General features: G+C 51.4%; 1 protein-coding gene across 1 annotated transcript; it reads right to left on the bottom strand.

The window, feature by feature from the left end:
- Window positions 1–753: 753 nt before the first annotated feature.
- AP1M1 (adaptor related protein complex 1 subunit mu 1) lies at window positions 754–14,138 on the bottom strand. Its single transcript, XM_064175304.1, has 12 exons — window positions 14,037–14,138; window positions 13,270–13,426; window positions 12,184–12,251; window positions 10,867–10,997; window positions 10,567–10,714; window positions 9,124–9,250; window positions 8,076–8,218; window positions 7,068–7,139; window positions 5,966–6,124; window positions 5,375–5,500; window positions 4,399–4,474; window positions 754–3,540 (listed from the first exon to the last, which is right to left on the bottom strand). Exons 1-12 carry the CDS (start codon window positions 14,076–14,078, stop codon window positions 3,518–3,520), a joined length of 1,272 nt encoding a protein of 423 aa, XP_064031374.1. The 5' UTR covers window positions 14,079–14,138; the 3' UTR covers window positions 754–3,517.
- Window positions 14,139–14,482: the final 344 nt, after the last annotated feature.

The following is a 14,482-nucleotide window of genomic DNA, read 5'->3' as shown; positions in this document are numbered from 1 at the left end:
TGTTCAGGCTGAAAGGCTGATGGGAGCCCTCACCTTCCTGGGTTCCAGTTTGTGCCTGCTGGCCCTTGTCTTATTCCAAGGCACCCCTGAGAAGAGTCTGGCCCCATCCTCTTGCCCCCTCCCCTTTACCTCTTGCTGAGCATTGAGAAGATCCTCTCTCAGGCTGCTCTCCTCCAGGCTGAACAGCCTCAGGGTGCTCAGCCTTTCCTCCTCAGAAACATTCCAGGTCCTTCAGCATCTTCATAGCCTCTGCTGGACTGCCTCCAGTATTTCCCAGTCTCTCTTGAACCAGGGAGCCCAGAACAGGCCCCAGCACTGCAAGTATTAACACTTCAGTCTAGAGGTTGCCAATGAACACAAATCTTAGGGTGCAGTTTTGCAGAGAACAGCAGAAAAGCAAAGATTTGGTCAGTATTTAGCTAACAGCTTAGGAATATGAATACTTAGGCCTCAAATTAGGACAACTAAAGGTACCCAAGGGCTGGAACTTGCTATAGACCAAACTGAGAAAAGACCAAGTGCAATGCAGCTGCTTCACAGTGGACTTTTAACCCTTTATTACTTCCTGGACAAGCAGAACTGATGTCCCATCATCAAAACAGTGTCAAACTGCACCAAAAGAGGAGAAAACACTGGTCTGGTTTGCAAGATCCAACCCTCAAGAGGACAACAAATGAAGCTGTTGAGTCACATTTGACAGGCAAAGAGTTTAAAGCAAACACTTGGAAGAAGAGAGGCAGCAGAAAAAAAACATTTGTCAACCAGATGCAGTTTTAATATCAAAATGTTGAGTCCAGTCATAACCTTAATTGTTCAGATGGAAATGAGTAGTGGAACCAAAGTCTTGGACAAGAGGATTTCATTTGATTCACCATCAAGCTTGTTGGGTGACAACACAAGCACCTCACCCCAGAACCTCTGTCCACACCTACCCCTTGCCTAACCAGCTGCTCACTGCCTCCATCCCTTTGGTCCTCAGCTCCTTCTGAGGCAGATCCTCCTTGAAACCTCATGGCAGATCCTCCTTGAAACCTCTTTGACTCTCAAAGGGATGAAAACATCCCATTGGCTCTCAGCCCTTTCTGAGGTAGATCCACCTGGAACCTCTGACTCTGAAAGGGATGAAACCATCCCTTTGGCTGTCAGCCCTTTCTGAGGCAGATCCTCCTTGAAACCTCTTTGACTCTCAAAGGGATGAAACCATCCCTTTGGCTGCCAGCCCTTTCTGAGGCAGATCCTCCTGGAACCTCCTGGCAGCTGCCCCTAAGGAGAACTGATTTGATTACTTTTTTTTGCTATACACAGATGTAGCCTACAAGGACTGAGCAGGGACTAAAATCCCTCCTCAGCCTTTCTGGAGAGTTCAGGCCCCTTTCACCAGAGTGGTGTCAAGAAGCTTGGAACCAGTGCTCACTGGATTTTGATGGTTTATGTTTAGCACCTGCCAGGAGCACTAAAGTCAAACCAAAGCAGTCTGTTAAACCTGGTTTTAAAGCAAAGACGTTTAAAGAAGGAAAAGAAAAATACTGCTAACCATCCAAGTTTTGCTGCCAACTCCACACAGAGCTATGCACACCCATGGCAACCTTAGCTTACTGCAACGAGAGTGGAGCAGGCTGTAAAAGGAACAACCAAAACAATAATACTTTAAAGTAGAACATTCTGAGCTCATGATCCCTTCTGCCAGGGAGGTGTAATGAGAGTTGGTTACAAACAAGAGCAGAGCAAGCAAACATCCCCCACAGGGCAAAAAAACGCTGAAGGGTTCTGCTGAGCTTAAGGAAAAGGAAATCTGTGCCCTAAAGTAACACAGAGGCAAGCTGGGAGGAGGATGGCAGCTCTGGTTTTTAGCTGCCTCTTCCCAAACAAGAAGGGATTTGCAGGAAGAGGTTGGGGTTTATTACTATTGGCTGGAAAAATAATACCAAACCTTTCAGTCTTCCTACAGAATTTGATCCAAAATTGGTTTGGGCTTTGGGGTTTTTTGGTGGTTGTTGAGTAAACTAAATGGGTTTGGGCTTTCCTTTTCTTTAGCAGCTAACAAAATGGGTTTGGGCTTTCCTTTTCTTTAGCAGCTAACAAAATGGGTTTGGGCTTTCCTTTTCTTTAGCAGCTAATTGGGTTTGGGCTTTCCTCTGCTTTAGCAGCTAAATGGGTTTGGGCTTTTTCCTTTAGCAACTAAATCGGTTTGGGCTTCCTTCTTTAGCAACCAAATCAGTTTGGGCTTTCCTCTTTAGCAACCAAATCGGTTTGGGCTTCCTTCTTTAGCAACCAAATCGGTTTGGGCTTCCTTTTTTAGCAACCAAATCGGTTTGGGCTTCCTTTTTTAGCAACTAAATCGGTTTGGGCTTTCCTCTTTAGCAACTAAATCGGTTTGGGCTTCCTTTTTTAGCAACTAAATCGGTTTGGGCTTTCCTCTTTAGCAACTAAATCGGTTTGGGCTTTTTTTCCTTAGTAACTAAATTGGTTTGAGCTTTTTTGTTACTAAATAAGCTAAGCTGAGGGTTTTATGCCTCTGCATTACAGTTTGAAATTGATTTATCAATTAAAAAGCAAACTCAGTCAATTGCCATTAGGGTGCCCATGCCCTGAGGGGGAATCAATTGGCATTGAGGTGTCCATGCCCTGAGGGGGAATCAATTGGCATTGAGGTGTCCATGCCCTGGGGGGGGATCAATTGGCATTGAGGTGTCCATGCCCCGAGGGTTCCAAAGGGTTGCAACCCTTCAGTCTGCATTCTGCCAAACCTGACCTAAATCATCCATGATGTTCCCAGAGAACTTTTACTTCTGTCAGCTCTCATTTTCAAGTCATTTCAGACTTTCAGCCCCAGATTTGTGTTTCCAAACCTTTCACTTGAATTCTGTCAAGATGAATTGGTTTGAAACCAGAAAAAAAAAGGGCCATTAATATTTTGGGGGGGGAGGGGGTTGGGTGGGTGTTGTTCAGATCGTTTGAACTCACAAGCTGTAACTTTTGCTAAGTTAACCGAGTTAAGGCATCCATATGCCCTGGGGGGGGAAAAAATCCAACAACAAACCCAGAAAAATAAATACCTTGGGGCTAAATCCAGCTAAATCTTCAGCAGTCAAATAGTTAATTGCACAATTATCTCCCTAAGCTGCCAACGCCTTTAGAGATCCTAAAACACCACCGCTAGAAAAGGCTGCCAATGTAACAGTCAAGGCATCAGCAACAAGACATTCCCAAGGTTCATCCTTGTCCTCCTGGCTCCTCAAGGTAAAACCACTGCCCCCCTACTGTCGTTAGCACTTAGCAGCAAGATCAGCCTGTTCTAAGGAGGAAATAAATATTCACACGACCAATACTAATGGTTTGAATGCTCAAAACAGTTACTGAAAAGGAGGAACTTTCCCAATCTTTCTCCTTTCAACCCCAAGGCTGCAGAAACAAAGACCCTTGGCAACGACGTTCACAGCTCTCAGGACCACAGAAGCTTCTGCAAACCAAACTGGAGGCCTGAAGTTTCTGTTGCCTGTGGTGCTCGGGAGGTGGTTTACTGTGTTCGGAGTTGGTAATCTGGAGAGAGGGAGGGGAAGAAAAGTCACAATCCAGGTTTTAGTGAATTAGGGAGGGTTGGGGTCTCACTGAAGGTAGCAGGGCAGCAGTGTGGGATGAGCTGATGTCAGATCAAGCCAGATGTGTGCTCAGAATGGCCATGCTCGAGGAGGATCATAGAATCAGCCAGGTTGGAAGAGAGCTCTAAGCTCATCCAGCACAACCTAGCACCCAGCCCTGGCCAAACATCAGACCATGGCACTAAGTGCCTCAGCCAGGCTTGGCTTCAACACCTCCAGGCACAGCCACTCCACCACCTCCCTGGGCAGCCCATTCCAGTGCCAATCACTCTCTCTGACAACAACTTCCTCCTCACATCCAGCCTAGACCTCCCCTGCCACAGCTTGAGGCTGTGTCCCCTTCTTCTGTTGCTGCTTGCCTGGCAGCAGAGCCCAGGGAGCTGCAGGCAGCAATGAGCTCTGCCCTGAGCTTCCTCTGCTGCAGGCTGCGCCCCCCCAGCTCCCTCAGCCTCTCCTCACAGGGCTGTGCTCCAGGCCCCTCTACAGCTTTGTCGCCCTCTTCTGGACACTTTCCAGCACCTCAACAGCTCTCTTGAATTCAGCAGCCCACAACTGGACTGCAAGGTAACCACTTTTGAGCTGTGGCACTCCAAAAGCCTCCCTGGATGCCAGTTTCATGACCAGACCTGCCCCTCTCGTTAAGACAGCAAATGCAGCACACCTTCAGCTAAGGTGTAGCTAAACTGCACAGTGTAGTGGTCAGGAACACAAAGGGAGAGGGTTTGGGTGTTTTCAGTTTGGAGGTTGCTGCTGGAGAGACAAAACCCAGAGAGGCAGGAGGAAGGGCAGAGTCACTCACCTCCATTCTGGGTGATGTAGCGGACCCAGGGCAGTGCCTGGTAGCCACTCTTCTCAATGATCTTTAGGTAGCGAACCTGGGAAGAAGAGAGGTCAGCAAAGTCTCCCCTGCCAGCCAAGCAGCATTTCCCAGAGTCCCAGCATGGTGCAGGTTGGAAGGGACCTCTGGAGATCATCCAACCCCCCCTGCTAAAGCAGGACACCCACAGCAGGTTGCTCAGCATTACAATGGTCAAGTGGGGTTGGAAGATCTGCAGAGAAAGAGACTCCACAACCTCTGGGCAGCCTGCTCCAGGCCTTCAGCACTCTCACACCAAAGAAGTTTCTCCTCCTGGTCAGATGGAACCTCCTGGCTTCCAGTTTGTGTCCACTGCCCCTTATCCAATCAGTGCCCACCACTGGGAAGTCTGGCGCCATCCTTGTGACCTTTAGCTCTTGCTGAGCATTGCTCACATCCTCTCTGGGACTGCTCTGGAGGACTGTGTCCAGTTCTGGGCCCCCCAGCTCAAGAGGGAAATAGAATTGCTTGAGAGTCCAGCACAGAGCCACAAATATGCTGAAAGCAATGGAACAGCTCTGTTAGGAGGAGAGCCTGAGGGAGCTGGGGCTGTGCTGCTGGGAGCAGAGGAGCCTGAGAAGTGACCTCAGCAATGGCTCTAAAGATGTGCAGGTGAGTGGCAGGAGGCTGCAGCCAGGCTCTGCTGGGCGATGCCCAGTGCCAGGCCAAGGGGCAATGGTGGAAGCTGAGGCAGAGGAAGTTCCATTTAAAGATGAGGAATTTTTTTCCCTGTAAGGGTGCCAGAGCCCTGGAACAGGCTGCCCAGGGGGGCTGTGGAGTCTCTGTCTCTGGAGATATTCCAAACCTGCCTGCATGTGTTCCTGGGTGATCTTGTATAGGAGCTCCTGCTCTGGCAGGGGGGGTTGCACTGGATGAGTCCCTTCCAGCCCCTAACATCCTGTGATTTCCAACTACTAACCTGGATTCCTGAAGTGGTGAAATATGGAATCTCAAACTTCACACTAATGGGAGGTTTCCCTTCCTTATCTTCAGCTTCAACACTTGGCAGTCCAAAGTGAGCTCTCATCAGGTATTCTTTTCCACCCTACCCAAAAAGGACAGACTATTTATTCTTATCTGGAAACAAAAAAATCCCTCCCACCACCAGCAGTGGTTGCCAGGGCTGGAGCACCTCTGCTATGTGCTGAAAAAAGCCCAACTCTCTCAGCCTGTCCTTGCAGGAGCAAATCCTGGTGCCAAGCTGTAGAACCCTCACATGGCCTGGATTTGCCCTGCCTGAGAGCCTGCAGCACTGCCCCTCTGAGACACTTTTTGACAAATCTCTGCTCCTAACCCAGTTCTGAAGGATGATCCCAGTTAAAAGCCAATAATCTCCAAACATCAATGTCTGAAACCTCTCAGCAAGCTCCAAGCCTTCCTCTAAGGGACAGAAGGAAGAAGCAACCTGTACTACTTGTCCGACGCTGTGAAACTTTGCTTTGGGCAGAACCTGAACACTCCTGAAGTCATTGTGAAGATGTTAGGTGATCAAAGTAAAGAGAACACTTACTGGAAAGGATTTAATGGACCAGACAATTTCACTGTTCTCTGGAACCCATTTGACACTTCCCACAGTGGTTTTAAACTTGGGCGAGTCGGCGTCGTTGGGAACCGGGATGTGAATCTCCACGTTGTTGGCCGTGGATCGCCGCTTGAACTGGCTCTTGGCCTGAGGATGGGGAAACACAGGTGAGGAAAGCAGGGCTCTAAGGGTTGCCATCAGCCACTCTTTGCATCAGCAGTTCAGGGCTGAGACACACAAATCCCATCCCCCTCAGCTGTGGCTAGAGGAGGGCCACAAAGATGATCCAAGGGCTGCAGCACCTCTGCTGTGAGGATAGGCTGAGGGAGCTGGGGGTGATCAGGGAGGCCTCCAGGGAGGCCTTAGAGCAGTTTGGCAGTATCTGAACGGGGCTACAAGAAGGCTACAGGAGGCTGGGGAAGAGAAGACTGAGAGGGGATTTAATCAATGTCTATCAATAGTTGAGGGCTGGAGGTCAGGAGTGGGGACAGGCTCTGCTCACTGCTCCCTGGGCTAGGACAAGCAGCTATGGATGGAAGCTGCAGCACAGGAGGTTCCAGCTCAGCACAAGGGCAACTTCTTGCCTGGAAGGGTCCCAGAGCCCTGGCACAGGCTGCCCAGAGAGGTTGTGGAGTCTCCTTGTGTGGAGCCTTTCCAGGCCTGTCTGGATGTGTTCCTGTGTGCCCTGAGCTAGCTTGGATGGTCCTGCTCTGGCCAGTGGCTTGGACTGGATGATCTCTTTGGGTCCCTTCCAACCCCTGACATCTGTGACCCTGTGACTGTTTGCAAAGGCTTGCAGTGATAGGACAAGGAGCAATGGCTTGAAATGAGAGCAGAGCAGACATAGATTGGCTGCTAGGAATAAATTCTGCACCATGAGGGTAATGGAACACTGGGACACATTGCCCAGGGAGGTGGTGGAGGTCCCACCCCTGGAGATAGTCAAGGTCAAACTTGACAAGACTCTAAGCAACCTGACCTAGTGGAAGATGTCCCTGCTAACTGCAGGGGGGTTGGCTTGGGTGACTTTTGGAAGTCCCAACCCAAACCATTCTGTAACTCAAAAGCATTTTAGCTCAGACCATCTGACCTTGATCATGTACTCGATGCGGCTGTGGGAATGCTTTTCAATCACAGACTCAATCCAGATCAGTGGCTTGACCTGACAAAAGGAAACAAAACCACCAAAACCCAAACACTTAAGAGCTGTAGGTTTTACTTTGACAAGGGCATTAAAATGCTGCTTCCTCACAAAGCTACAACCCACAGAAAAGAAGGGTTTGAAATACCAAACAAGTTGTGGGTTTATTTAAAGCAAAGAAATTCTCTTTAGCATCACAGAATCAACCAGGTTGGAAGAGAGCTCCAAGCTCCTCCAGCTCACCCAACCCTATTCAAGCACCAGACCATAACACTAAGTGCCCCAGCCAAGCTTGGCTTCAACACCTCCAGCCACAGAGATTCCACCACCTCTCCGGGCAGCCCATTCCAATGCCAATCACTCTCTCTGCTAACAACTTCCTCCTCACATCCAGCCTCAACCTCCCCTGCCACAGCTTGAGGCTGGGTCCCCTTCTTCTGTTGCTGGCTGCCTGGCAGCAGAGCCCAACCCCACCTAGCTACAGCCTCCCTGCAGGGAGCTGCAGACAGCAATGAGCTCTGCCCTGAGCCTCCTCTGCTGCAGGCTGCACCCCCCCAGCTCCCTCAGCCTCTCCTCACAGGGCTGTGCTCCAGGCTCCTCCCCAGCCTTGCTGCCCTTCTCTGGACATGTTCAAGCACTTCAACATCTTTCTTAAACTGAGAGGCCCAGAACTGGACATTCCAGAATTGGAATGGGCTGCCCAGGGAGGTGGTGGAGTCCCCATCCCTGGAGGTGTTTAAAAGGAGACTGGACGAGGCACTCAGTGCCATGGGTTAGTTGCTAAGAAGGCTCAGGTGCTAGGTTGGGCTGGATGATCTCTGAGGTCTTTTCCAACCTGCTTAATTCAGTGATTCTGTCAACAAAAGCAGCACTAAGGCAAAGCCACTTTAAAGCATTCTGCCCACGATTCCCACCCATTATCCCCCCAGACCAATGCAGCAAACCCCAGGGACTCACATGGGTGTTGAGGCGATAGGACATGAGCTCAAACTCGCCGTCGGGGGGGATGAAGGAGATGGTTCTGTCGTTTTCGAAGCGGGACAGACGCACACACTGGTGGAACTTCACATCCTCCAGCTCTACTGATTTACTTTTGCCACCTAAGCAGAAGGACAGAGGCATTTCAAACTGGCACAAAGGCTCATCTCAGCCACGGTCCTCCCTTTTTCAGCCGTTGCTTTACCTTGTTCGGAGGTTTTAAGAGTACAGAAATCCCAATGAAGAAAGAGCTGAGCAAGCCTAGATGGTTACCAGGGCATTCCAGGGCACTGTCACTTGGCACTGTGCTTTCCTATGCTAAAATCAGGAGTAGCATAAAATATGAGCCAGCAGTGTGCCCAGGTGGGCAGGAGAGGCACTGGCATCCTGGCCTGGCTCAGGAGCAGTGTGGGCAGCAGGACAAGGGAGGTTCTTGTGCCCCTGTGCTCAGCACTGCTCAGGCCACCCCTGGAGTGCTGTGTCCAGTTGTGGGCTCCTGAATTGCAGAGAGATGTTGAGGTGCTGGAAGGTGCCCAGAGAAGGGCACACTGAAGATCACATTCTGTGCTTCTGTGCTCCACAACCTCCCTGGCCAACCTGTGCCAGTGTCTCACCACCCTCACTGCAAAGAACCCTTTCCTAACCTCTAGTTTGCATCTCACCTCTGCCAGTTTAAACCCATTCCTCCTCCTCCTCTCATTCCAAGACCTTGTCAATAGTCCCACTGCAGCCCTCCTGTAGCCCACTTCAGATACTGGAAGGCCACTCCAAGGTCTCCTCAAGGCCTTCTCCTCTCCAGGCTGCATATCCCCAACTCTCTCAGCCTGTCCTCAGAGCAGAGCTGCTGCAGCCCTCTGAGCATCTTGGTGGCCTCCTCTGGACTGGCCCCAACAGTTTCATGTCCTGCTTGTGTTGCGGGCTCCAGAGGTGACACAGGACTCCAGGTGGGGTCTAATGAGGTCACCCTTCCAGATGAACCTCAGGCATCCTAAACCCTTCATCCTTCAGGTTCTGCTGAGATACTCACGGCCTGTGTTGTCAAAGAGGACTTTGTCATTCAGGCCCAGGCGCAGCTCTGGCATTCCCGAGAGGAAGACTCTCATCTTGATGGAGCCCACGATCTCGCTCCGCAGCACGTTCCCGTTGGCACTGACCTGAAGGCAGTGGAAAAGGAAGTCAGACTCCTCTGCTGTCCTGTGTTAATGACATCTAACAGTGCTCCCACTCCATCCCAAGCTTTCCTCCTTGCCTTTCTCCTGAGACATTGAATCCAGTAGAGCAGAATTAGATCACGCAGGGCACAGAGAGAGGAGGAAAGGACCCAGCGGACATCAGCAACGAGCAGGAGTTGTCTGCTGGAGGTCTTTATGGGTGCTCAGCCTTACAGACTGACATTACTTATCTCAGTGCCCTGCTGAGGCCACATCCTGAGTACTGTGTCCAGTTCTGTGCTCCCCAGTTCAAGAGGGACAGGGATACCCTGGAGAGCATCCAACGGAGGCTGTGAGGGTGACAAAGGGACCTGAGGCTTTTTAGCCTGGACAGAAGCAGCCTGAAAGGATTTAATTCCTTTACAAGCATCTGCAGGGTGGGTGTCAAGAAGAAGGGGCCAGGCTCTTCTGCAGTGACCAGTGATAGGATGGAGGACAATGGATACAAACTGGAACCCAGGAGACTCCAACGCAACATGAGGAGAAACTTCTCTGCTGTGAGGGTGCTGGAGGCCTGCAGCAGGCTGCTCAGTGAGGTTGTGGAGTCTCCTTCTCTGGAGACTTCCAAGACCCATTCCTGTGTGACCTGCCCTACTTTGTCAGGGGGCACTGGACTCAGAGGTCTCTTCCAACCCCTACCATTCTACACCAGCCACAGTCAGTCTGAATTTTTGTTGTTGTATCCTTTCAGGCTTTCAGCCAGTTGAGTCTTTTTCATACAATCAGACAGGTTGGAAGAGAGCTCCAAGCTCAGCCAGTCCAACCTAGCACCCAGCCCTGCCCAAGCACCAGACCATGGCACTCAGTGCCCCAGCCTGGCTTGGCTTCAACACCTCCAGCCACAGCCACTCCACCACCTCCCTGGGCAGCCCATTCCAGTGCCAATCACTCTCTCTGCCAGGAACTTCCTCCTCACATCCAGTCTGAACCTCCCCTGGCACAGCTTGAGGCTGTGTCCCCTTGTTCTGTTGCCGGCTGCCTGGCAGCAGAGCCCAACCCCACCTGGCTACAGCCTCCCTGCAGGCAGCTGCAGGCAGCAATGAGCTCTGCCCTGAGCCTCCTCTGCTGCAGGCTGCACCCCACCAGCTCCCTCAGCCTCTCCTCACAGGGCTGTACTCCAGGCCCCTCCCCAGCTTCATCACCCTTCTCTGGACACCTTCCAGCACCTCAAGATCTCTCTTGAACTGAGGAGCCCAGAACTGGACACAGTAAGCCCTTTTTACCACTGACTACTCCAGTTCCCATTCAAAGGTACTCACCAAAAGGTTAACAGACTCTATCACATCCAGGAACACCTCATTCTTCCTGTACTTTATCCCTTCTGATCTCCACGACACAGCATTTGTAACAGTGGCAGGTGGACGTGGAGCTCCAGTTTCAAGTTTGTGACCTTCCTGAGTGATGTATCTTGAGAGCCACACAAGGAGCAGAGGAAAATCATCAAAACAAAGAAATCCATAGTTAATTCTTTTGATAAATAGACCCAAACCAAGCATTTGAGGAGGGAAGAAGGCTCAGAACTTTCCAAGCAGTGAAAAGTGATGCAGGATGATACTCACTCTTGTAAGATTTTACTGTCAGTGGTCTGTGGATAACCAAAATCCATCAACTCATCTAACAGCTCATAAATAATAACAAAATTATCTCTAATGCTTTCTTCTTCCAACTCCTTGAAATATTCAGAAAACACCTGCAAGAAAAAGGAGAGGAAGGCAGAGGATAGAGGAAGACATCAGTGGAGGAATTCAGCACATTGGCAATGGACACAATAAAAGGGAGGACACAATAAAAGAGAGACTAAAATAAAAGGGAGGACCAAAATAAAAGGAGGGAGGACCAAAATAAAAGGGGGGAGGACCAAAATAAAAGGGGGGAGGACCAAAATAAAAGGGGAGGACCAAAATAAAAGGGGAGGACCAAAATAAAAGGGGGGAGGACCAAAATAAAAGGGGGGAGGACCAAAATAAAAGGGGAGGACCAAATAAAAGGGGAGGACCAAATAAAAGGAGAGGACCAAAATAAAAGGGGAGGACCAAAATAAAAGGGAGACCAAAATAAAAGGAGGGAGGACCAAAATAAAAGGGGAGGACCAAAATAAAAGGGGAGGACCAAATAAAAGGGGGGAGGACCAAAATAAAAGGGGAGGACCAAAATAAAAGGGGGGAAGACCAAAATTAAAGGGGGGAGGACCAAATAAAAGGGGAGGACCAAAATAAAAGGGGAGGACCAAATAAAAGGGGGGAGGACCAAAATAAAAGGGGAGGACCAAATAAAAGGGGAGGACCAAAATAAAAGGGGAGGACCAAATAAAAGGGGGGAGGACCAAAATAAAAGGGGAGGACCAAAATAAAAGGGGGGAAGACCAAAATAAAAGGGGGCAGGACCAAATTAAAAGGGGAGGACCAAATTAAAAGGGAAACCAAACCCCACCAAACCACCTCCATTAAAAGAGAGGCAGAAAATCCTAGAAGCAGCTCTAACTACTTGGAAGAAGATTTGTTCTGGAGGAAGTCTTTTTCATGCCAGGTACACAGCTGAACCAAGCATAGAATCTAGGGGACAGCCACTACTCATGCATCAAAGTCACAATCCTCTTCCATGTCTCTCAGGTCTTGTGCAACTACTTACAGGGTGGTTTCACTTCCTTTTGCCTACTCAGCTACAAAATATCAATTCCATTATTAGTGCTTAGGAAGAGAAGTTCTAGAAAATAATCAAATATAAACAACAAAGGGAAAAAAAAAAGGACAACAACAAAAAAACTATTACCACAGAGATCTTGACAAATGCAGAAGCTCTAAGCACTTCTATTTGGAGGAAATTTAGCTTTGAACTGAAAAGGAGGTGGAGATGACTTGAGAAACGTTGGGACTCACCTGAACTACTTTGTATAAAAATGAGAACACCAGGGACACACAGGCGTTTTTCTTAGAAGTTGCAACAACTGATAGAGGAGGTTCAGGAGCAAGCAATCATCATGGACTTGTCTGGGACGACTGGAAGGGACCTCAAGGATCAGCCAGCTCCAGTCCCCCTGCCACGGGTAGGGACGCCTCATGCTAGCCCAGGTTGCTCAGAGCTCCATCCAGCCTGGCCTTAAAGACTTTCAGGGATGAGGTTTCTACTGCCTCTTTCAGAGGATCAGGCAGGGTTGGAAGGGAGCACAAGGAGCAGGCAGTGCCAAGCCCCCTGCCATGCCCAGGGACACCCTACCCTAGAGCAGGCTGCACACAGCCTCAGCCAGCCTGGCCTCAAACACCTCCAGCCATGGGACCTCAACCACCTCCCTGGGCAACCCCTGCCAGGCTCTCACCACTCTTCTGCTCAACAACTTCCTCCTCACCTCCAGCCTCACTCTCCCCACCTCCACCTTTGCTCCATTCCCCCCACTTCTGCCACTCCCTCACAGCCTCAAAAGTCCCTCCCCAGCTCTTTTGGAGCCCCCTTCAGATGCTGGCAGGCCACAAGAAGGTCACCTGGGAGCCTCCTCTGCTCCAGCCTGCACAGCCCCAACTCTTTCAGTCTGTGCTCATAGGAGTTCCTTAGGCAAACCTCTTCCAGTGTCTGAGCACACTGATGGTGAAGAACTTTATGCCTAATCTGAATCTCCCCTCCTCTAGCTTGGATCCAAGGGTTCATAGAATACAAGGTTGGAAGGGATCTCAAGGATCACCCAGCTTCAGCTCCACAAAATAACTGATTAGAGTAAAATGAACATAAACCTTTTCCTGCTCCCTGTGCTGCTGCTGCCCATGACACTAAGTAACACCCAACTGGAGCCCATTCAGTGTCCTGCCGAAGTCACTTAACCCATTCTCTACCTTTGCATTCCGACCCAAAGAACAAAACTCCTTGGCCTGGCAGAATGCTTTAGGCTGAAAGAGCCATTTAAAGGTCACTCGGTGCAAAGAGCAGAGCAGCACATGGCCTGCAGAGGCTGCTGGGTGCCGCGGGAAGGATACGGTAGAGGTTGTTGTGCTTAATCCACATGAAGCGAACTCCCCCGTGTGCCAGAATAGGAGACAGTGTCCCCTCCTCCTCCTTCTCCATCAGGATCGGCATGAAATGCTCCACCTCTGACATGTCCACATCGCCGCGGTAATTGCGACAGATGAGAACCTACAAAGAGAAGCACAAAGTAACCCTTGGTGGGTTGGGCTTTTTGCTCCTCGCCGAGTGAAAGGCCAACCCAGGAGAGCTCAGGCAGCCCTCGCTAAATGACTTTCACAGCCAAGGCCCTCGCTAGCCTCTGTGCAAAGCACAAAGTCAACCCCCACGGTGCTGTTCGGAAGGCAAAGCCCAACCTTCCCTTGCAAAGAGACGTGTCAGTATCTTCCAGCTGCTCTTCACCCGGGGCTGCACACAGCCCAGCGCTGCCGTTAGGGCGGGCAAACAGGCAGCAGTTCCGAGGCCAACTGCGGCAGCGATTAACCACCCCAGGTGGGATGCCCGAGGGCCCTGCTGGCACTCCTGCTACCGCCAGCCGCCTCTTAACACCTCTACCTGCGCCCAGGAGCTACAGGCCAAGACTCCCGTGTCACCGCTCGGCCCCGCAGCCGCACGGAGATGCCAGGATGGGGTCGCGGCTCCGTGAGGCGGCCGAGGGACCCCTACCGCCTGGGGGCCGCTCACAGCCCGGACCGCTCCCTGGCCCCCGCAGCCGCCCGGGCCTAGGGAAGCCGCTCCGCCGCGGCCCAGCGGAACCCCCTGGCCGCGGCCCGGGCCCCACCTTCCCCTTCAGGTCCAGCACGTAGACAGCGCTGGCCGACATCGCCGCCGCCGCCGCCCGGGCCCCGTTCCGCCCGGCCACACACCCTCACTTCCGCTTCCGCACCGCACTTCCGGCAGGAAGTGACGACACGAGGAGAGGCGGCGCCGCCGCGGGGAGCGATCCGCGCAGGGCTCCGGCTCCGCGGAGGGACACTGTGAGCCGCGGCACGGCGGTGAAATAGCGCCGGGACGGCTGTGAAATAGCGCCGGGGGCTGTTTGCCCCTCTGGGAAAGGGCCTCGTAGCGCTGGAAACAACCGCGGCGCTGGGGGGGAGGGGATGCAGCCCCTGTACTCTGCACTGCTCAGACCACACCTTGAGTGCTGTGTTCAGTTCTGGGCCCCCCAGTTTAGGAGGGACATTGAGATGCTTGAGCGTGTCCAGAGAAGGGCAACGAGGCTGGGGA

The sequence above is a fragment of the Pogoniulus pusillus genome, chromosome 41 (assembly GCF_015220805.1).
Source record: "Pogoniulus pusillus isolate bPogPus1 chromosome 41, bPogPus1.pri, whole genome shotgun sequence".
NCBI classification, from domain to species: Eukaryota; Metazoa; Chordata; class Aves; order Piciformes; family Lybiidae; genus Pogoniulus; species Pogoniulus pusillus.
Note: the sequence above shows the minus strand (reverse complement) of the source record. Positions and strands in the feature narration are given on the sequence as shown.